Source organism: Scyliorhinus torazame, chromosome 13 (assembly GCF_047496885.1).
Source record: "Scyliorhinus torazame isolate Kashiwa2021f chromosome 13, sScyTor2.1, whole genome shotgun sequence".
Classification (NCBI taxonomy): Eukaryota; Metazoa; Chordata; class Chondrichthyes; order Carcharhiniformes; family Scyliorhinidae; genus Scyliorhinus; species Scyliorhinus torazame.
The window spans coordinates 113057576-113082220 of record NC_092719.1 but is presented as its reverse complement, the minus strand read 5'-3'; the positions used below and the strand labels follow the sequence as shown (position 1 = coordinate 113082220).

The 24645-nt window shown below is 51.2% G+C and overlaps 1 protein-coding gene across 1 annotated transcript in view; it reads left to right on the top strand.

Annotated features, from left to right (window-relative positions):
* Window positions 1-24645, top strand: part of dnah1 (dynein, axonemal, heavy chain 1) — a 1119271-nt gene that overhangs the window by 962773 nt on the left and 131853 nt on the right. Inside the window, exons 69-70 of the mRNA XM_072472076.1 lie at window positions 11724-11855; window positions 18801-18971. Of these exons, the coding sequence (XP_072328177.1) occupies window positions 11724-11855; window positions 18801-18971 (303 nt within the window). The remainder of the gene's footprint in view (window positions 1-11723; window positions 11856-18800; window positions 18972-24645) is intronic.

Sequence of the window (24645 nt, the reverse complement as noted above, 5' to 3'; positions counted from 1 at the left end):
TGACGAAGGCTGTCATGTAGGGCCCGGAGTTGGTCTACTTGTGCGCTGGCACATGTACCTCGGGAGAGGGCGTCTGGGGGCTCGTTGAGCTTGCCGGGGCGATACATAATCTTGTAATTATAGGCGGAGATCTCGATTTTCCACCGCACGATTTTATTATTTTTGTTCTTGCCCCGCTGCATGTTGTTGAACATGAAGGCTACCGACCGTTGGTCAGTGAGGCGAGTGAATCTCCTGCCGGCCAGGTAATGCCTCCAATGCCGCACAGCTTCAACGATAGCCTGGGCTTCTCTTTCGACGGATGAGTGCCGAATTTCTGAGGCATGAAGGGTGCGGAAAAAGAACGCCACGGGTCTGCCTGCCTGATTGAGGGTGGCAGCAAGGGCGACATTTGATGCGTCGCTTTCTACTTGAAAGGACAGTGTCTCGTCTACTGCGTGCATCCCTGCCTTGGCTATATCAGCTCTGATACGGGAGAAGGCCTGTTGTGCCTCGGCCGTGAGGGGGAACTGGGTGGACTGTATGAGTGGGCGGGCCTTGTCCGCATAGTTTGGGACCCGCTGAGTGTAGTACGAAAAGAACCCCAGGCAGCGTTTGAGGGCCTAGTGGCAGCGGGGGAGGGGAAGCTCCATGAGGGGACGCATGCGGTCGGGATCGGGCCCCAGAACTCCATTCTGGACCACATAGCCGAGGATGGCTAAGCGGGTCGTGCTGAACACACACTTCTCGTCATAAGTAAGATTGAGAGAGTGGCGGTGCGGAGAAATTTAGCGAGGTTGGCATCGTGGTCCTGCTGATCATGGCCACAGATGGTGACATTGTCTAGGTACGGGAACATGGCCCACAAACCGTACCGGTCGACCATTCGGTCCATCTCCCTTTGGAAGACCGAGACCCCATTAGTGACGCCAAAAGGAACCCTAAGAAAATGGTAGGGACGACCGTCCGCCTCAAAGGCAGTGTCTGGGCGGTCGGATTTACGGATGGGGAGCTGGTGGTAGGCGGATTTTAGGTCAATCGTTGAGAAGACCCGGTTCTGCCCAATCTGATTGACCATATCAGATATGCGTGGGAGTGGGTACGCGTCGAGCTGCGTGTACCGATTGATGGTCTGGCTGTAGTCCACGACCATTCGGTGTTTCTCCCTAGTTTAAACGACTACCACTTGGGCTCTCCAGGGGCTGTTGCTGGCCTCCATGACACCCTCCCGAAGCAGCTGCTGGACCTCGGACCTGATGAAGGTCCTGTCCTGGGTGCTGTACCGTCTGCTCCTGGTGGCGACGGGCTTGCAATCTGAAGTAAGATTGGCAAAGAGGGAGCGGGGATCGACCTTTAGGTTCGTGGGGCCGCACACAGTGAGGGGTGGAAGGGGCCCGCCAAATTTGAGGGTGAGGCTCTGGAGATTGCACTGAAAATCCAGGCCTAGCAGTAGTGCAGCGCAGAGGTTAGGAAGGACGTAGAGGCGAAAGCCGCTGAACTCTACGCCCTGGACTGTGAGAGTGACTGTGCAGAACCCTCGGATCGGGACAGACTGGGACCCGGAGGCCAGGTAAGTCCGTTGATTGGCGGGGTGGACCGTGAGGGAGCAGCGCCTTACCGTATCCGGGTGTATGAAGCCTTCGGTGCTCCCGGAGTCCAGCAGGCAAAAGGTCGCGTGGCCGTTGATTTTCACCATTGTTGAAGCGGTGGCCAGGTTGTGTGGACAAGACTGGTCCAGCGTCATCGGGGCGAGCTGCGGGTGATCGTCACTGGTTTCAGACGAAGAGCGTTGGGGGCCCAGGTCGTGGAAGGTCGTTCGCGTCGATGCCCCATGGTGAAGGCAAGATGGTGGCAGCTGGAGATCCTGCGGGGAACAATATGGTGGCGCCCATTGCGGGGGTGGGACAAAATGGTGGCGCCCATGAGCCGCACGTTGGTGGAGCAGAACAAGATGGCGTCGTTCATGGGCCGCATGTGGAATGAGGGGGAGAAGATGGCAGCGCCCACTGGCCGCACGTGGCCCCGGACGGTGAAGATGGCGGCACCCACTGGCCGCAGGTGGCCCGTGGGGTTAAGAGAGTGGCACCCATTGTGCGTTTGGCAGGGGGGAGGGGCGATAGCGGCGACTGCGTGGGCCTGGCACACTGCGGCGAAGTGGCCCTTTTTGCCGCAAGTCTTGCAAATGGTGGCGCGGGCCGGCAGCGTTGGCGAGGGTGCTTCTGCTGACCGCAGAATAGCATCGGGGACCCCCGGGATGTGCGGTTTTGAGTGTGGCGCAGGCGTATTGGCTAGGCAGGGCCCCAGCTGGGGCGGTCATTTGCGAGGTCCAGGAGGGATAGGAGGGGTGGGCCGTGAGGCAGGAGGGGTAGGCCTGAACATTACGGGAGGCGTCTGTCATGGAGAGCGCTAATTTATTTGTCTCCGCCAGGTCGAGTGTGGCCTCTTCCAGCAATCGTTGTCGGATGAGGTCCGACCCAATCCCCGTTACGAAAGCATCGCGCATGAGGAGATTAGAATGTTCGGCGGCTGTAACGGCCTGACAGTCACAGTCCCGGACGAGTGGGATTAGGGCCTGCCAGAAGTCTTCGATGGACTCACCAGGGAGTTGAGAGCGAGTGGCGAGTACGTGCCTGGCGAAGAGTGTGTTCGTTTTTTGCGCGTAGTTCTCTTTGAGGAGTGCCATGGCTTCCGCGTAAGTCCGGGTGTCCTGGATCAGCGGGAACACGCTTGAGCTCAACCTGGAATACAGGACCTGTATCTTCTGAGCCTCCGTCGGTGGGGTGGTCACTGAGTGAATATCGGCCTCAAAGCAAGCTAGCCAGTGATTAAAGTCATTTCTGTCATCAGTCGATTGCGGATCCAGCTGCAGGCGATCTGGTTTGATACGGATGTCCATCCTGTAGAAAATTTGACTGCAATAAATTGATGCACGATCAATTGCACAAAGACTAAGGTTGGGTACAACTGTGGCTTTATTGCAGTCAGATGTGTGGCCTCCTGCTGCAGCTGGCGAAATGGCAGCTGAATGAAGGACATGCATATTTATACTCCTCCTACTGGGCCGAGCCAGCCGGCAGGGTCTACCGGCGAACCTGTAGTACAGGTCCTACCTTACATCCCCTAATACAGGTGTACAGTGGTTCACCACACTTAGACATTCCCCACCTTCCTTATGACTTCCTACACCAGCTTATTCAAAAACTGCCCCTGGAACCGGGCATTAAACTCCAAAAAACAGAGCCTCGAGCAGGGGCTACCCAATGTGCGTATTCCACCTACATGCCGCTGTCATGATATTCAAACACACATCACAACACACACATCATGATAGACAGACCAACAGACCAATTAGCACACATAACCCGACAGCCAATCACAGACAAGAGCAGACACAGTATAAGACAAGAAACACGACACCTGGTGGCCAGTCCATCTGGAGACAGGACAAGGCCAGGACCTCATTAATAAGACACTCAGACAGTCACCACGTGCTGAGTACCAAGACAGATGTGTAAATAACTAGTTGGAATAAAACTGCGTTGTACCAATCGCAACCGTGTTGGTTCGTCTGTACCTCAGAGCACCCAACACCACATGGTACCAGTGAGTAAATCGATACTTACCGGCAAATCTGCCATCCTGAGCCATGGACACCCACAACAAACCGCAGCCGTTGCAAGTCGCTGGGAACCTGGGCACCAACTGGAAGCTCTTCAAGCAGCGATTCGAACTGTTCATGCGAGCCAACGAAAAACAGGGCGCCTCGGACGAAACAAAGATTGCCATGCTCCTCACTACCACAGGTCAGCACGCCATCGATGTCTACAACTCCTTGGTGTTCGCGGAAGGCGAGAACAAATCCAAATATGACACGGTCCTCCTCAAGCTCGACCAGCACTTCAACGTTGAGGTCAATGAAAGCTTTGAGAGATATATCTTTCAGCAACGCCTACAAGGTAAGGATGAGCTCTTCCAGCCCTTCGCACCTCCGCATACTCGCGCAGTCCTGCGGTTACGGCACCACCTCAGAGTCCATGATCCGGGACCAGATTGTTTTTGGCGTTGCCTCCAGTGGCCTACGCCAGCAGCTTCTAAAAATTAAAGGCCTGACCTTAGCATCTGCAGTGGAAGCCTGTGTCCTGCATGAAAATGCGACCAGCCGCTATGCCCAATTTCAGGCGACCGAATCGGCACAGAGGGGGTCCCAAGCGATCGAATCGGCAAGCCAGGCCGCCCACGAGGCCGAACGCATCCAGGCAATCGAGTTTTTCCCGGCCCGCGGCCCGGACGAGGGCGGCCGTTTCGCGCGCTTTTTGAGGCCTCCCGCGTTTGTGCGCGCCAAAACCAACGGCAACATTGAGGGACGCACTGCGCAGGCGCGCCCGACGCAAGACCGAACTGCGCATGCGCAGTGGCGTAACGAACGCCGTGACGTCATGACGTGCGGCAACTGTGGAGCTGCACATTTAAAAGGGCAATGTCCTGCAAAAACCCGACAATGCCTACGCTGTGGCAAGATGGGCCACTACGCTGCCTACTGTCGAGCGGCTCAACCTGTGGATCTTCCACATCTCCGACAACCTCGCAGACACGTGCGGACCATCCAGCCTCCACATCAGGACATCCAAACCAACGACACAGATGACCAAGACGCCTTCCGGGTTGCGGTCATTGATGTGAACCGGGTCAACACCATCAATCCGGCCGATGAATGGAGTGCCACCCTGACGGTCAACCGATCGCCGATCACTTTCCGCCTGGACACTGGCGCATCCGCCAACCTCATAGCATGGTCAGCATTCTATGCCATGAAGGTCAGACCACCAATCCAGCCATCCCGGTGCAAGATGGTCGACTACAACGGGAACGTTATCCCGGCCATGGGATCCTGCCAGCTCCAGGTGACACACAAAACACACACGGCCACACTCTAGTTCGAGATAGTTGGCTCATCGAAGGACTCCCTGCTGGGCGCACAGGCATGTAAGGCTCTCCACCTTGTGCAACAAATTCTTTCTCTCTCTCCAGACGGCACGTCTGACTTCCCGGATGCTGAGTTCAACGCACAGCTCCAATCGCTCCTCGCCCACCTACTAGACTGGACTTATGAGACTGTTCACACGTCAAGTTTTAGCAACTACTGTATTGTAACATGTCACTGTTTTATCGGTCCAGGTCTCGTTTGATCGGACCACATTTCAACGTTCTTCTTCTTTTGTTATGGTACAACCTCGTTAGCATGCCACACCTGACATCGCCCCTTGTATATAGTTACGCCACATGTACATGCTGTAAATATCATGCACACACACCTTTAGCTGCACTCAGAACACATTCATATTTTTTTTTTTTAAATTTATTTTATTGAAATTTTTTTCCCTGAGCAACATTTTTCCCGCTTACAAAAAAGCGAAACGATAACAGTAACAAAACAGAAATTTTTTAACAATGATAATAATAGTAGTAATAATATACAAGTAACAAAACCTCATACTCTATTGACCTATACTCAACTGCCTCCCCCCTCCCCCCTGGGTTGCTGCTGCTGGTCATCCGTCTTCCCTCTAACGTTCCCCTAGGTAGTCGAGAAATGGCTGCCACCGCCTGGTGAACCCTTGAGCCGATCCTCTCAGGGTAAACTTTATCTGCTCCAGTTTAATAAACCCCGCCATATTGTTTACCCAGGCCTCCAGTCCGGGGGGTTTCGCCTCCTGTGGCGCACAAAGACTCCGTGAGACGAATATAGTGAAGTCGATGAGGCTTTATTAAGCGTGTCTGTTCCCCAGCAGCCCAATAGTAAACTGGCCTGCGGGGGAAGGCACCGGCTTCTTATACTTCGCCTTCAAGGCGGAGTATGAGGTCAACGGCCAACCAGGACCCGGGATCTGTCAGCCAATGACATTAGGGCTTCCAGTCCCACATGACCCCCAATACATACTACCACACCTCCTTCCACATGAGTAGGATCCTGCGCCGGGCTATGAGGGACGCAAAGGCCACGACATCGGCCTCGTTCGCCTCCTGCACTCCCGGCTCTTCCGCAACTCCAAATAGAGCTAACCCCCAGCCTGGTTTGACCCGGGCCTTCACCACCTGCAAAATCACTCCCGTCACTCCCTTCCAATACCCTTCCAGTGCCGGGCATGCCCAAAACATATGTGCATGGTTTGCCGGGCTCCCGCCACACCTCCCACATTTGTCCTCCACTCCAAAGAACCTGCTCAATCTTGCCCCCATTATGTGTGCTCTATGTAGCACCTTAAATTGAATCAGGCTAAGCCTGGCGCATGAGGAAGAGGAATTTACCCTGCTTAGGGCATCAGCCCACATACCCTCCTCTATCTCCTCCCCTAATTCTTCTTCCCACTTTCTTTTTAGTTCGCCCACCGACTCCTCCCCCTCTTCCCTCATCTCTCTATAAATCTCTGACACCTTGCCCTCTACGACCCACACCCCTGAAAGCACCCTGTCCTGTATCCCCTGTGTCGGGAGCCGCGGAATTTCCCTCACCTGTTGTCTAGTAAACGCCCTCACCTGCATATATCTCAAGAAATTCCCCCGGGGTAACTTATACTTTTCCTCCAGTGCTCCCAAGCTCGCAAAAGTCCCATCTATGAATAAATCTCCCACCTTCCTAATTCCCAACTGGTACCAGCTCTGAAATCCTCCATCCATTCTTCCTGGGGCGAACCTATGGTTGTTCCTGATAGGGGACCCTACCAGGGCTCCCCGCACCCCTCTCTGTCGCCTCCACTGTGCCCATATGTTCAGTGTTGCCGCCACCACCGGGTTCGTGGTGTACTTTTTCGGTGAGAACGGTAGCGGCGCCGTCACCAGCGCCTCTAGACTCGTCCCTTTACAGGACCTTCTCTCCAGCATTTTCCACGCCGCTCCCTCTCCCTCCATCATCCATCTACGTATCATTGCCACATTGGCAGCCCAATAATAATCTCCCAAGTTCGGTAGTGCCAGTCCTCCTCTGTCCCTACTGCGCTGCAGGAACCCCCTCCTTACTCTCGGAACTTTCCCTGCCCACACAAAGCTCGTAATGCTCCTATCTATTTTATTAAAAAAGGTCCTGGTGATTAAAATAGGGAGACATTGAAATACAAATAAGAACCTCGGGAGGACCATCATCTTAATTGCCTGCACCCTGCCCGCCAGCGATAAAGGCTGTATGTCCTACCTCTTAAAGTCCTCCTCCATTTGTTCTACCAGCCGTGTCAGATTAAGTCTGTGCAAGGTTTCCTAGCGATCTGAATCCCCAAGTATCGGAAGTTTCTTTCCACTTTCCTTAGCGGTAAGCCTTCTATCTCTCTATTCTGGTCCCCTGGATGTATCACATAGAATTCACTCTTCCCCATGTTTAACCTATACCCCGAAAATTCCCCGAACCTCCTCAAGATTCGCATAACCTCTATCATCCCCCCCGCTGGGTCCGACACGTATAGCAATAGGTCATCCGCGTATAACGAGACTCGGTGTTCTTCTCCCCCTCTAGTCACCCCTCTCCATTTCCTGGAGTCTCTCAGCGCCATGGCCAGAGGTTCAATTGCCAGCGCAAACAACAATGGAGACAGCGGGCATCCCTGTCTTGTTTCCCTATATAATCGGAAATACTCCGATCTATGTCGACCTGTAACTACGCTTGCCGTTGGTGCCCCATAAAGTAGTCTAACCCAGCGAATAAATCCGTTCCCAAACCCAAACCTCCTTAACACTTCCCATAAATACTCCCACTCCACCCTATCAAATGCCTTCTCTGCGTCCATTGCCGCCACTATCTCTGCCTCCCCCTCCACCGAGGGCATCATTATCACCCCTAATAGCCGTCGCACGTTAACATTCAATTGTCTCCCTTTTACTAACCCTGTCTGGTCTTCGTGCACCACCCCTGGGACACAGTCCTCTATCCTCGATGCCAGCACCTTTGCTAGCAGTTTGGCGTCCACGTTCAATAGTGAAATAGGTCTATAGGACCCACACTGCATCAGATCTTTGTCCCTCTTCAAAATTAGCGATATCGTCGCCTCCGACATTGTCGGGGGTAGTGCCCCCCCTTCCCTGGCCTCATTGAACGTCCTCGCCAACAACGGGGCCAACAAGTCCACATATTTTCTGTAGAATTCCACCGGGAACCCGTCTGGCCCCGGGGCCTTCCCTGCTTGCATGCTTCCCAGTCCCTTAATAACCTCGTCCACCTCAATCGGCGCCCCCAGGCCTGCCACCGCCTGCTCCTCCACTTTCGGGAACCTCAACTTGTCCAGGAACTGCTGCATCCCCTCCTCTCCCTCTGGGGGCTGAGACCTATACAGTTCTTCATAAAAGGTCTTAAACACCTCATTTATCTTTCCTGCCCTTCGCATGGTGTCTCCCCTTTCATCCCTAATTCCTCCTATCTCCCTCGCTGCTGCCCTCTTTCGCAGTTGGTGCGCCAACAGGCGACTAGCCTTTTCCCCATATTCATACCTCCTCCCCTGTGCCTTCCTCCACAGTACCTCCGCCTTTCTGGTGGTCAGAAGGTCAAACTCGGTCTGGAGTCGTCTCCTCTCCCTGTACAGCTCCTCCTCCGGGGTCTCTGCAAATTCCCTGTCCACCCTTAAAATCTCCCCCAGTAATCTATCCCTTTCCTTGGCCTCTGTTTTCCTTTTGTGGGCCCCAATAGAAATCATCTCTCCTCTGACCACCGCTTTTAGTGCTTCCCAGACCACTCCCACAGGGACCTCGCCGTCGTCATTGACCTCCAGGTATCTCTCGATACACCCCCTCACTCTTGCACACACTCCCTCATCCGCCATCAGTCCCACATCTAATCGCCAGAGTGTTCTCTGCTCCCTGTCCTCTCCTACTTCCAGGTCCACCCAATGTGGGGCATGATCCGAAACCGCTATGGCTGAGTATTCAGCTTCTTCCACCCTAGAGATCAACGACCTTCCCAGAACAAAAAAATCTATCCGGGAGTACACTTTATGGACGTGGGAGAAGAAGGAATACTCCCTAGCCCTGGGTCTAAGAAATCGCCATGGATCCACTCCCCCCATTTGGTCCATAAACCCCTTAAGTACCTTGGCCGCTGCCGGCCTTCTTCCAGTCCTTGAGCTGGATCTATCTAGCCCCGGGTCCAGCACCGTATTGAAGTCCCCTCCTAATATCAAATTTCCTGCCTCCAGGTCCGGAATACGCCCCAGCATCCGTCTCATGAACCCCGCATCGTCCCAATTTGGGGCATACACATTAACCAACACGACCTCCATTCCCTCCAGCCTACCACTCACCATTACATATCTACCTCCACTATCTGCTACGATGTTCTTTGCTTCAAATGCTACCCGTTTCCCCACCAAAATGGCCACCCCTCTGTTCTTTGCATCCAGTCCTGAGTGGAACACCTGTCCCACCCATCCTTTCCTTAGCCTAACTTGGTCCGCCACCTTTAGGTGCGTCTCTTGGAGCATAACCACGTCTGCCCTTAGTCCTTTCAAATGCGCGAGCGCTCGGGCCCTTTTTATCGGCCCATTCAGGCCTCTCACGTTCCACGTGATCAGCCTCACTGGGGGGCTACCTGCCCCCCTCCCGTGTCGACTAGCCATTACCTTCTCTAGGCCAGTCCCATATCCCGCCTCCGCGCTCCCGCTCGCTCCCCCAGCGTCGCATTCCGCCCCCGACCACCTTCTCTTTAGCCATTTCCTTTTGGATTTCCGCAGCAGCAACCCAGTTGTCCCCCCCCCCCCCCCCCCCCCCCCCCCGCTAGATCCCTATCTAGCTTGATTGCTCCCCCCATATCACTTCTGTAAGTCAGCTGACTTCAACTGACCCCGGCTACTCCTGCTCGCTCCTCGGCCCCCCCGGTGTGAGGGAACTCCCATCCGCCTTGCGCCTGTTTTCCCGCCTTATTCTTTCTGGCGCGGGAACATCCCTTTCCCTGTCCCGCCTCTTATGGCGCAGCTCCCTTTCCCCTCCCCCTCTCCTTCCCCATTCTCTGACTATGTCCCGCCTCTCCCCCCTCACCGGCGCCCACATTTCCCCAGTGTCCCCCCCCTTCCCTGTTTACTTCTCGCTTAACTTTCACCATCCCATTAACAAAAACAATAATACCAACAATAACAGTTCCCTGCAGCATCAGTCCCTCAGTTCCGGTCCAGTTTCTCTTCATTGATGAAGGACCATGCTTCCTCCGCCGACTCAATATAATAGTGTCTCTCCTGATGCGTGACCCATAGTCTTGCCGGCTGCAGCATCCCAAACTTCACCTTCCTTTTGTGCAAAACCTCTTTGGCTCGGTTGAAGCTCGCCCTCCTTCTCGCCACCTCCGCAGTCCAATCCTGGTAGATCCTGACCACCGCATTCTCCCATCTGCTACTCCGCACCTTTTTGGCCCATCTCAGGACCTCTTCTCTGTCCTTAAGGCGGTAGAATCGCACGATTATCGCCCTCGGTGGTTCTCCCACTTTTGGTCTTCTCGCCGGGATCCGATTTGCCCACTCCACCTCCATGGGGCCCGCAGGGGCCTCAGCACCCATCAGTGAGCTCAGCATCTTACTTGCGTACGCTCCACGGTCCACTTCTTCCACACCCTCCGGGAGACCTAGTATCCGAAGGTTCTTCCTTCGCGCTCCATTTTCAAGGGCCTCAATCCTGTCAGCACACTTTTTATGAAGTGCCTCGTGCGTCTGAGTCTTGACCGCCAGGCCCAGGACCTCGTCCTCAATACCTGACACCTTCTGCTCCACCACGCGAAGTTCCGTCTCCTGGGTCTTTAAAGTCTCCTTAAGCCCCTCAATTGCCTGTAACAACGGGGTCATTACCTCCTTCTTCAGCAGGTCCACGCACCGTCTCACCACCTCGTCCTGCTCAGGCCCCCATGTCACCTGTGGTTTCTCCGCCGCCATTTTGTTTCACTCCCTCTCTCTCTGATCTTCTGGCTGCAGATTCTTCGGGCTGCAGCCGCCGCCGCCGGTTTTTCCCTCCGTCTTTCGGGGGGGACTCCCTTCCCTCGCGCCTCGCACCAGGTTTTACGGCCGTCCAAGTCCCCGTTGGGGCTCTTAAAAGAGCCCGAAGTTCCGTCGGAGCTGGAGCCGCCGAAACATGCGGCTAGCTCAACCCTGCCGCAACCAGAAGTCCTCACATTCATATTTATAACCACGTAGGCTCATAATCTTGTAAAAAAGGGGGGATGTCATGATATTCAAACGCACATCACAACACACACATCATGATAGACAGACCAACAGACCGATTAGCACACATAACACGACAGCCAATCACAGTCAAGAGCAGACACAGTATAAGACAAGAAACACGACACCTGGTGGCCAGTCCATCTGGAGACAGGACAAGGCCAGGACCTCATTAAAAAGACACTCACACATCACCACGTGCTGAGTACCAAGACAGATGTGTAAATAACTAGTTGGAATAAAACTGCGTTGTACCAATCGCAACCGTGTTGGTTCGCCTGTACCTCAGAGCACCCAACACCACAGCCGCCACCAGTATTCCCCAAGCTCAGAGTTTTAAAGGGGGTTGTTGCTGCATCACCATGAGACAGGCAAGGAAAGAGTTAACAATAACACAGTACTCATGGTGGTTCAGTTTTATGCTTTGATTTTCGTTCCTGAATCAGTGTAAAACTAGCAAGAATTTATGATTAATCCACCACAAAATCAAGGAATGTGATTTTAAAAAGTGACTTTTTAGAAAGAATTTTCTTTCAAAGATGTTGATACAATTCCTTTCATTTGCAGGGGCCGAGAGCGGAGGCCATGATGCGTAATTCTATGGAGCGTGGAAAGTGGGTGTTTTTCCAAAATTGTCACCTGGCCCCTAGCTGGATGCCTTCTCTCGAGAGACTTATTGAAGCAGTGGATTCTGACAAGGTCATTTTTTTTCTGTACCCATATTAATGGAGGCAAACAGTTTATACTGCATTAGTTGATCCTTAAATTTGATGACGAGCTGGTTACAAACAAGATTGAGGATTGTGCGGAAAATTCAGATGGAGCTCATGGAATGTGTGGAAACAGCTGGAACCAAGAAAATGTCATCTTAGTAAACACAACTAAGGATGGATGCTGTGGATAAAAATTCATCAGTTTTGGCTGATCCATCTCTGGAAGAGCCTTGGAGCAACTTAGGCACCTTTTTCTCACAAGTTGAATGGTTTGGCTTTACAGTAGATTTTCTGGGGAACAGTAACACTGGCCAGTCCATGTAAGTGGGCCTGTTGTTCTCGCTGAACCAACATGTGCCTTTAGCTGTCCAATATTTAGGTAAATGTTAACATACATTAATACATACATACTACCTTTATACTCAGCAAAACAATCAATGGATGCATATTAATACCTAAGAAATGGGGCAGGATTCTCATTTTTATGACCGAATCGGGGGCAGCACCTGTTTTATGCAGGCTGCGCATGCTCCGCCCCCTCCAAAATGGTGTCATCGTGGAGCACAGCGCACACCGTTGGGATGGCCTCACCTGAAGGCCCTCCCCTGATGCTCCGTCCCTAATGGGCCGAGTTCCCAACTGCGCGTGGTCTCAGCGCCTCCACATTCGGGCGGGAGCCGTGCTGCTGGTCGGGGGGCTTCGGCGAGGGCTGGGAGGACTGGTGGGGGGTGGCCAGGGGTGGTGAAGGGGTGTCCAGTGGGGCACTATCTGGCAGGTCAGGTCCACGCACGGCCGGCACCATGTTGTACAGCGTGACCGCGGCAGGTCGTCGCCGTGCACATGCACAGCCATGGACCCAGCAATTCTCCAGCCATTTATTTTGTGCAGGCCGGGCATTTTACGTGGCGCAGCTGCTAGCCCCTCACCGGACGGAGGATCGGTGCTGGGTTTGCGCAGATTATTCCACGTAAAACGCCACGGATCCTCCGGATGTAGCCCCAAAATCGGAGAATCCAACCCATGATTTCTATTCCATCAGACAGTGGTGTCAGTTTGCAGTAAATAATTTTAATCTTGTACGGGCTTTTGGAAGGAATACAATAATTAAATAAATAATACATCAGAAAAATGTTCATTCTCTCACAACATGGTACAACAGATCAGTGAAGGAACTGGGTTTGATCAGCCAAATTGCTTTGTTTCTCTGGATTATTAAAGAAGGACATTTATACAGCCCTTTAACACAACCTAAAGACACCCCAAAGCATCCCACAACCAGTGAAGTAGTTTTCAACTGTGCTCATTTGTTAAGATGGCGGAATGTATGCAATTGCTGAAAGGATGGGATACTGTACTTCTGAATCAGTGTTGTTCTGAATCAGCTGCCTGGAACACGTGACAGCTACGATGGGAAGAATTTCCTTCCAGTCTTTTTCTTATTTTCTGTTTTTTACTGGCACCTAATCTTCAATCAATTGGTAAGTAGCTTTTACTACTTCTTACAACTTCAACCTCTTACATGCCCAAAGCACTTTCCAGTCTGTGGGGTACTTTTGAAGTGTAGGCGCCATTGTAACTGTTACCTATATAAGGCCAAGATTGGAAACAATCACATGGAGAAATCAAGCAGTTACTGGGGGTAGGATTTTATGGCTCTTCCATTTTATGGCAGTTTTGTAGGTGGGAGGCCCTGTAAATGGCATGGACGCCATGCTCACTGCCTATCCACCTAAGACCAGAAGAAATAGGAACAGAAGTAGGCCATTCAGTCCTTCGAGCTGCTCCACCATTTACCAAGATTATGGCCAATCTAACACTCACTATGTCCACTTTCCTGCCTTAGCTCTGTAACCCTTAATTCCCCTACTGATTAAAAACCTATCGAACTCAGCCTTGGAAATGTTCAAGGACTTGACCTCAACAGCTTCCTGGGGCAAAGCATTACAAAGATTCACCACTCTTTGAAAGAAGAAATTCTTGCTCAAACCCATCTTAAATGAGCACCCCTAATTCTGCAACTATGCCCTCTGGTCCGACATTTTCCCATGAGTGGAAATATCCTTCCAACATTTACCCTGTCCAAACCCCAAAGAATTTTATGGTGGGATTCTTTGTTTGAGAGACTGATTGCTGACGCTGGGACTGAATCGGTGGTGTTCCACAACCCAAAAGCGGCGCCCATGCCGTAGCAATTCAGGATCCATTAAATGGGCTTGCACCAACGCCACGTTGAACTAGTGCAATTCCAGTGCATGGCAGCATCCGATTCGCCAAGGTCGGGATTGGCACTCGAGAGGCTGACAAGCTGCAGCCACATGTAAGCACTCCGCTCCCCACACACACTCATTCCAGCCATGAAGACGGCACCCCGAAGAACGCACCCCAGTTCGCTGATGGGGAGCTCGAGACTCTGCTGGATGTTGTGGAGGAGAGGCGCCGAGACCTGTTTCTCGGGCCTTGCCGCAGGTGGCAGAGGCTCCACCTGCAGGACTGGCCAGCAGTTATATAAAAAGGTGCACAACCTCCTCAGGGCAGCCAAGGTGACTAATCAGCACCGTGCCCTTGGTTGGTGCTCTGGTGTGCACCACACAGATGCAGCGGTACACCCAGGGGTCGGACGATGGAGGGTGGCCCAACCCCAGGGACTAACTGCCGTCCAGAGAGGTCGCGGGCTTCTTAAAAGGGCGGGCCCATCGATGCAGGAGTTGCAGTCAGGGACTACATAAGGGGGTGTCAGCAACCATCCAGTGCCTGCAGGCGTAGGTGGTGGTGCCGGCCATGCGTGCTACCCAGGCCAACACTGAATGGGTGGAGTCCGCAGTGGAGGTCTTGGGAGCGAGCATCACAGCCACGGGTCAAGATGTCCAAAAGCTGGAACTTTGTGTAGGCGGTCACCAAGGTAGATGACAGGACGGCCCTGTCACAGGTAACTATGTACCAGGGCCACCTGGACATACATAGCAGCTGTTCTCCAGAGCTTGGCCCAGTCACAACAGGTCATGCCTGTGGGCATCAAAGGCATTGGCAGGGTGCTGGCTGACCTGTGCCAGTCACAGAGAGAGATAGCCCCGTCCATGGCCGTGAGCATTGAGACCTGGTCAAGATGAGAACGGGCCTCCAGGACTGGCAGTGCCAGCTGGAGGGGGAGCCCCCGGAGCTTGTTCTGGCCGCACCCCCATGTCAAGGAGTAGCCTGGGGGTCATCAAGTACCCCAAGGGAGGAGGAGGTGATGGGGCCCGTGCTGTTGACCCCCCCGAAACACCACAGCACCTCAGACTACCCTCCCGCCACCTTGTGTCCCTGGTGCATCCGATGGGCAGAGGGCAGAACAGGGTGGCACCACACCACCTGGGACACACCAACTGGGACACCCAAGAAACTGCCGGGTTCCTCCAGGTCCAAACACCCCAGAAGACGGCCGCCAAAGTGGACCCAGGTCACAGGGCGGGAATCATAGCAGGCCACCTCCACCCCTAATGTATCACCTGGGGAATCAACTCGATAGAACGTTAGGGCCCATAAGGCCTGAAAGCTAGACACCAACTAAGTTGGCACAGATGCAGCACTTGGATAGTGATAGGAGCCAGGCCACAAACCAACAGAAACATGTTGACCTATTCACAATAAACACCTGTTCACAAACGTTCCAACCTGCCTCGATGCTCCATCAGAAAGGTGTGAGGGATGGACTGGGCTGGTGGTGGGCCCCTGCCAGAGCCCCCGGGTCAGCAGCCATCACACATCATCCCAGTACATGGCCTGCCCCCCTCCCTCTACCCCCCCCCCCCCCGCCCCCCCACAACACTACCCGGACTCCGCCACCCCAAGGGTTCGATGGAATCATGTGATGGAATGGCCAGTTCACATGCCGGGATCACCCTGGCGAACAATGGAAAGTGCTACCGTGGGCAGGAGTCAGACGTTGTCGAACGACGCGGAGCACCATAGCTCATCGCACACCGGGTCACTATCCCATGGACCACACCCGCTGAAAATGTCAACTCAGGGCCTGCACCCAGTTGGGTTACTGGGGATGGGGTGGAGGTGTGGGCTTAAGTAGGGTGATCTTTCCAAGAGCCAGTGCAGTCTTGAGGGTTGAATGGCCTCCTTCTGCACTGTACATTCTCTGATTCTATGGTGGGTCCAGCAGGTCCTCAAAGGACACGCTCTGCCGGTATACATGGAGCCAAGTGCCTCCTTCCCACCACCTCCTCGGCCTGTTGGGCAGCCCGCTCCCTATCCTCACCCGCTGGCTCCTGTTCCTCTGGGGCAATCTCCGTTGCTGCAGGGCCCGCCCTGAGCAGCTCCTGCTTGTACAGCCTCAGTACATCCACCAGGGCTGCAGCGACAAGGCAGATGTCAACAATTCCTGGTTGGATACCGAAATCCATTGTCTGCAAGGGGTGAAAGGTAGACATGTTAGCATGGTGCTTAACGCCTTGTCCAACCAGGTCCAACGGGCTACACGGTAGCCTCGGCCTACACTTCACGCCACTGTCGAGGCACTGGAGCACGGCTTCGATTTTCGGCTCATACACAATTCTCCGCCCAATCACGTTTCGCGATTCCAGCGTCGCTGGACGGAGAATTCCACCCTATATGTATCAATCATATCATCTCTCATTCTTCTGAACGCCAAAGAGTACAGACCCAATATGTTTAATCTTTCCCCATATGGAAGTCCCTCCACACCTATCATCCTAGTAAACCCCCTCTGTGTAATATCCCACACGAAACCTACGGGGTGGGAATGCTTGTCTTCCCCATTCTCCTTGCTCAGTATGAGCTCCCCCACTAGGGGCGGAGTATCTCAATTAACCAATGTATAAAAGGTCAGCCAGTTAGGCACCAACCAGAGGAGGAACCCAGTCAGGATCTACCGGGTAGTGTACATATCGTTTATGTAAATAAAACATTGTTTCTTATTTTACTTGGTGTGGACACCCGGGTCCTTATTAAACTGTGTACTGCCTCTAATGATAATAAATCTTTCCTTAAATAGGGGGACCATAACTGTAGACACTGTTCTAAATCTGGCGTCACTAATACCTTGTACAGTTGCAGCTCTACTTTTATACACCAGCGCCCTTGAAATAAAAGCCAGCACATCATTTGCCTTCCCTCTTACCTTCTACACCTAGATTTCTGGGTTTCATGAACAAGGACCCACCCACAGTAACTTTGTTCTACACCTTTCTGCAGTCTCTCTCCATTTAAATAATAATCCACCTTCTCATTCTTTCTTCCAAAATGAACAATCTCACATTTTCCCACATTGAATTCCATTTGCTAATTTTCTGCCCACTCACTTAACCTGTCAATATCTCTCAGCAAACGATATCTTCCTTACAACCTGCCTTCCCACCCACCTTTGTATCATGTGCAAATTTGGCCACAGTACATTCTGTTCCTTCCTCCAAACTATTAACATATATTGTGTCGAGCTGCGGTCCCAGCACTGATCCCTGTGGCACTCCACTGGTTACTGCCCTCCAACCTGAGAAAGCCTGCTTCTCACTACTCGCTGCTTCCTGTTAGTTAGTCAATCCTCTATCCATGCCAGAATATTACTTCTAACACCATGAGCTCCTATCTTGAATTTAGTCTGGCCTCTTACCAAATGCCTTTTGAAAATCAAAATATACAACATTGACTGGTTCTCCTCTATCTACTCTGACTGTTACCTCCTTAAAGAACTCAAGTAAATTTGTCAGACAAGATTTCCCCTTCATGAAACCATGCTGCCTCTTGATCAGATTATGACTTTCCAAATGCACTGCTATTCTCTCTTTAATAATCAGTCTAATATTTTTACGATCACTAAAGTTAGACAAACTGGCCTGTAATTTCCTGCATTTTTCCTCCTTCCCTTTTGAACAAGGGTAACACATTGGCAGTTTTCCAATCCTTTGGCACAGTTCCAGATCTAAGGATTTTTGGAAAATGATTACCAATGCTTCCACAATCTCTGCAGCTACCTCCTTTAAGGTCCTGGCAGCAAACCATCTGGTCCAGGGGACTTGCCAGCCTTTAACCCCATTAGTTTGCCTAAACAAATGATCTGGTGATGGTTACTGTATTTAATTCCTCCCAAGTATTTTTTTAACTATTTCTGGGATGCTTTTAGTATCCTCTACAGTAAAGACCAAATCAAAATATCTATTTAACTCCTCTGCCATTTCCTTGTTCCCCATAATTACTTCCCAGTTTCATTCTCTCAGGGGCCAATGCATTTTTTCATTTCTCTCTTCATGTTAACGTCCTTAAAAAACTCTTATTGTCCGTTTCTACGTTTATCACTAGCTTTCCCTCATTGTTTATTTTCTCCTTGCAGATTTTTTTTCGTCCATCTTTGCTGCATTCTGAATCTATCCCACTCTTCTGGCCTATCACTAACCTTTGTCACGAACCACCCCCTCAGCTTATTGGGCGGGCTCACCCCAGACCACCCCCTCAGTGAGATTCCCCTCCCCCCTGCCCTGTCTACCTCCTGGCCTTTGGCAATACCCCACCATCCCCACCAGGGCATTCTAGCCTGGCCTCAATGCCTCCCACCCACTTAGTTTCACTCCAGTTCTATGGTTCTTCAGTGTCAGTGACTGAATACCGTAACTGCGGTGGCCACTGCTCCTGGTGGCTCTACTGGGACTGGAAAGCTTCCAACCTTTTGATTGGCTGGCATCTCTCTGAGGTGGAGCTTACTCCTCAGATGGGAACAGAAGTCTCACTTTAAACCAAATTAGCGGCCATTAACTACCTACTGGACAACCTGATGGAACCTGCTGGTTTGTCCCCAAATGTTATACTGGGGTGGGAACCCCATCACCTTGTTAAATCGAGGTAGCAGCACTGTATGGACTTTTGCTAATTTGATTTTTCAGAACTGCTTCTGGTTTATTCAGCAAGATTTCTATATTTTTTTAACATCCAGGTTCATCGGGATTTCAGGACTTGGTTGACTAGTTTACCAAGCAATAAGTTTCCAGTTTCAATCCTTCAAAGTGGCTCTAAGATGACGATTGAACCACCAAGGGGAATAAAAGCAAATTTAATGAAAACCTACATGAACCTCACTGATGATTTTCTGAACTCTTGTTCTAAGGTAAATTTATAATCAGAGCTTCCTCCATCTTGTTGATGGCCAGAACAACAAGGTAGTATCATCAGAATTAAAGCTTTTCTATTTTAATGCTTGTCTTGATTTATATATGTGCAACCCTTCTATGAATTTATACTATAATAGCACATAATTGTATAATGCCTTTCCATTACAACTAAATGTTGTCATTTTATTCCTAACCAGATTAGTCTTGCAGCTTCTTATGGGAGGAACCTTTGTACTGCTAACCAAGTCTTCTTGTGACTAACATCCTTTACAAAGGAAAATCTATTCATCATTGGATGGACAATACAAATTTGTAGCAGTCTAGAACTTTACCCTGCAGACTTTATTGTGTGAGAAATACCACCCCATAACTCTCAAATTTCTGTGCTCCTTGAATAGGGGCTCCTGTGGATCCCCAGTTTTCTTCATTCCACCATTCACAGTCATACCATTGTCTGTCTAGGCCCTAAGCTCTGGAGTACCCTCTCCATGCTCTTAAAAACATACCTACTTGACCAAGCTTTTGGTCACCTGTTGTGAGATCTCCCTGTGGTTTTTGTTTGGCAGCACTCCTGTGAAGCACCTTGGGATATTTTACAACTTAAATGACTATATAAATGCATGTTGCTGTTAAATGGATTCCCAGGGTAAGATTTTTAAGTGTTGAATCACCCACCTCAACATAACATAAAGTGATCGTAATTTTGTTAAATGGTAGGTAAATAGTACCAGAGCTATTTGCGCGGCCTCAATCTGACTGAATTTTGGAATATTGCCTTGAGTCAAAATATGACATTTTACCTTTGTTCATTCACCTGTCCTGATTTGTTTTTCATCAGATCTTAAGGTGACCTTGAGACACAGTCTGTTTCATTTTCACCACTATATCCTGCAGGCTTGTTTTGTTGAGCCAAATTGCCTCCTCATGTGTAGGTGATCGCATTGTAAAACCTATAAATTAAGAATACAGAGACTTGCCATGTTGCCCATCACCAAATTGATATAAGGGTTAAATTATGAAGCCAGGTTAGGACATAGGAAATGGGCGAAGGAGTAGAACATTCAAACCTGCTTTGTCATGAAATATGATTATGACTTATGATCTACTTCAACTCCACCTTACTGTGCTACCCCATTAATTTTCAAAAACGATTGATTTCAGTCTTAAATATACTGAATGACTGAGTATCCACAGTTCCCTCAAGTAGAAAATTCCACAGACTCTGAACTTTTTGAGTCAGGAAATTTCTCCTCAAATTGGTTGTAAATGGCCGACTCTTTATTCTGAGACTGTGACCTCTAGTTTCAGACTCTTAAACCAGGAGGTTCCCACTCCCAGAATCTCTCCGAAAAACAATCTCCCAACATCTACCTCATCAGGTCTGTTAAGAATTTTATATGTTTCAATGAGTTCACGGTCGCGATCTAACCAAATTAGAACAGAGTCCCGAATACAGATCCCGCCCTTCGTGAAATCCCGTTAGATATCGCGGGGTGTGGCAAACCGGGTAAATTCCCAAAGAGGCCTCTCCCCGTGGGATGTAGCCAGTAGATTGTTCTTCACCTCTCACCCTTCTTAACCCTTAAGGGATATAGGTCTAGTCGTTACTCATTTTTAAACCCCTAATCCCAGGAATCAGTCACATATTGCACAGATTAGACATGTATTCACTTGAATATAGAAGATTTGGGGTGTTCTAATTGAGGGGTTTAACGTAGTTACAAGGATTTGATAGAATAGATAAGGAGAAACTATTTCTTCTGGAAAGGGAGTCCAGCACCTTAAAATTCAAAATAAAAACAAAAAATTATGGAAAACCTCAGCAGGTGAGGTGTGGCACAGTGGCTAGCTCTTCTGCCTCACAGCGCCAGGGACCCAGGTTCAGTTCCGACCTTGGGTAACTGTCTTTGTGGAGTTTACACGTCTCCCTTTTGCATGGGTTTCCTCCGGGTGCTCCGGTTTCCTCCCACAGTCAAAGATGTGTTGCTTAGGTGGATTGTCCATGTTAAATTGCCCCTTCGGGTCACAAAGATGTGTAGGTTAGGTTAAGTGATTATTGCGATAGGGCAGGGGAGTGGGCTTGAGTGGAGTGCTCTTTCAGAGGTTTGGTGCAGACACGATGGGCCAAATGGCCTCCTTCTACATTGTAGAGATTCTAGAACAACCATGGAGAATTAGAGCATGGAAGGAAACTTCAGCACATCATTGCCTTGCCAGCTCATTATTAGAACAATCCAAAACTAATTCCACCAATGCATTTCCAAACCTAGAGCCTTACCTCTTTCTCTGCTTTTGTCTGATCTAATTGCTACTCTCCCTAAGAGATGTAGGGCTGAATTCTCCGTTTCGCGATGCCCACAGCAAGAATCACGATCGGGCAGAGAATCACGTAAAATGGAAAAAATCCATTTGCGCCCGACACCATTTCCAACATCATGCTCTGACCTCTCACGGATGGCGTTATCGACGTTCACGCCTCGTGCAAATGGGTCCATGCAAAACCGTCATTTGCACGGATTTAAGTATCAATAATGGCTTGGACACTACGGCCGGGATACTCCGAGCCCGAGCCGGGTCAGAGAATCGCTGGGGGCGCGGGAAATTCCAGCCATGCCACTTCGACGCCGGGCCGCCGATTCTCCGGCGACCGGAGAATCGCCGGCAGTCGCTGAAATAGGTCCCCACGGCAATTCTCTGCAAATTACCGGCCGAGTATAAGAATTGGCAAGTCATGTTGCAGCTGTATAGAACCTTAGTTAGGCCACGCTTGGAGTATAGTGTTCAATTCTGGTCGCCACACTACCAGAAGGATGTGGAGGCTTTAGAGAGGGTGCAGAAGAGATTTACCAGAATGTTGCCTGGTATGGAGGGCATTAGCTATGAGGAGCGGTTGAATAAACTCGGTTTGTTCTCACTGGAACAACGGAGGTTGAGGGGAGACCTGATAGAGGTATACAAAATTATGAGGGGCATAGACAGAGTGGATAGTCAGAGGCTTTTCCCCAGGGTAGAGGGGTCAATTACTAGGGGGCATAGGTTTAAGGTGAGAGGGGCAAGGTTTAGAGTAGATGTACGAGGCAAGTTTTTTACGCAGAGGGTAGTGGGTGCCTGGAACTCGCTACCGGAGGAGGTGGTGGAAGCAGGGACGATAGTGACATTTAAGGGGCATCTTGACAAATACATGAATAGGATGGGAATAGAGGGATACGGACCCAGGAAGTGTAGAAGATTGTAGTTTAGTCTGGCAGCATGGTCGGCACTGGCTTGGAGGGCCGAAGGGCCTGTTCCTGTGCTGTACATTTCTTTGTTCTTTGTTCTTGAACTCCCGCCAGCGTGGTTATCATCTGGTACCACCCAGTGGGAACTCGGACCCGTGGCCGCAGTAGCGATCCTGGTGGGGGGATGGGGAGAATGTGACTCCGGGGCGGGCCTCAGCGATGGCCAGGCCCGCGATCGGGTGCCACCGATCAGCGGGCCATCGCGATCTGGGGGGGACCTACCTTACACGCGCTGAAGTGGGCCGCCGTGCACATGCGCGGACCCGCTTGCCGCCGTGCCCGTGCGCAGCCACACGGGCTGGACAGCAGGGCCCTGCCGGCAACCAGAGCTGCAGGACGCACGCTGGGGCCCTGCTAGCCCCCTGGAAAACAGAGAATCACCCCTGACTTTTGAGGAAAAAGTCCGGAGTGATTCTCGCCCGTTTTCCGGTGGGCGTGGGGACTTAGTCCCCAAAAGGGAGAATCCCAGCCCACATGTTTCACCTCTCCCGGGAGATGTCCCGCCCCTCTTAGGCGGAAGGGTGCAAATATTTACGAGCTGGGACTGGGTGCCATAGCTGCTGAGGGGGAGCTCTGGGCTAAAAAGACTCTGAAAAAGCCTCAAAGATTGTTGGGCTTACTGGGTGGGGGTGGTTCCCCGGGCCAACAGCAGTAGTGGGGAATGACTTGGTGCCAAGTCTATAGATTTGGGGTGTAATTCTCGGGACTGGGGTGGCCTGGCTCAGACCACCATTGCTGCAGTATGTGTTTTGGTGCTATTAACATTGCCTCTGTCTGTTCACTCTACTGACTTCTTACTGTGTCCTGTAAATGTTCAGAGACCCTCTGGTCATCTGGTAGCACACCTAGGCCGACCGTCTGGAAACCTTCATACCCCAGCGGTATCATCAATGGGATGGGTGTGGCCAAGCTCAATCAGTGGCCTTCCAGGTGTTGGCACTCCTCAGTAGCGCAGTAGAGCAGAGCTCACCCCTCACTTGCACTGTGGCCTTTGGTACCCTCCCTGGTTCTCTGCCCCTCTCAGGGCAGAAGCCTCACCAGTGACTCCCACCCCTCCAGATCACCAGCTGTCTTTTTTTTAATATTCGTTCATGGGACGTTGGCTCCTCTTGTTTGACCAGCATTTATTGCCCATCCCTAATTGCCCTGGAGGGGACAGTTAAGAGTCAACTACATTGCTGTGGGTTTGGAGTCACATGTAGGCCAGACCAGATAAGGATGGCAGATTTCCTTCTCTGAAAGACATTAGTAAATCAGATGGATTTTTACGCCAATCGACAATGGTTTCATGGTCATCATTAGACTTTTAATTCCAGATTTTTATTGAATTCAAATTTCACCATCTGCAGTGGCGAGATTCGAACCCGGGACCCAGAGCATTACCCTGGGTTTCTGGTATACTAGTCCAGTGACAATACCATTACGCCACCGCCTCCACACCTGGTGAGGGTGGCAACACTGACTGCCTCTGCCACCACTTCCCAAGCATTGTTCAGGATGACGGGTTGAGTCTGCGGCCCACCCTGGGAAAGAAGGTGTCCCTCCACTCCTCACTGGCATGGAGCAGTGAATCCATCTCGGACTCCTGAACTCGGGGCGGGGCAGGTCTTCTCTGAGCCATCATTGTGGCTGCAATGATTGTGTGGGAAGTGAAGTGCTTAAAAACAGCTTCTCCCATCCACTTACATACCATTGAGATATTGGCGGCCCAGTAGTACTCACTTAGGCTCGGTAGTGCCAGCCCCACCCCTATCCCTACTACGCTGCAAAAATCCCCTCCTCACTCTCGGGGTCTTCCCGGCCCACACAAAACTCATGATACTCTTCTCAATCCTTTTGAAAAAAGCCTTCGTGATCACCACCGGGAGGCACTGAAACACAAAAAGGAATCTCGGGAGGACCACCATTTTAACCGCCTGCACCCTCCCTGCCAGTGACAGGGATACCATGTCCCATCTCTTGAAGTCCTCCTCCATCTGTTCCACCAACCGCGTTAAATTTAACCTATGCAATGTACCCCAATTCTTGGCTATCTGGATCCCCAAGTAGCGAAAGTCCCTTGTTACCTTCCTCAGCGGTAAGTCCTCTATTTCTCTGCTCTGCCCCCCTGGATGCACCACAAACAACTCACTTTTCCCCATGTTCAGTTTATATCCTGAAAATTCTCCAAACTCCCCAAGTATCCACATTATCTCTGGCATCCCCTCCGCCGGGTCCGCCACATACAACAACAAATCGTCCGCATACAGAGATACCCGGTGTTCTTCTCCTCCCCTGAGTACTCCCCTCCACTTCCTGGAACCCCTCAATGCTATTGCCAGGGGCTCAATCGCCAGTGCAAACAATAATGGGGACAGAGGACATCCCTGCCTCGTCCCTCTATGGAGCCGAA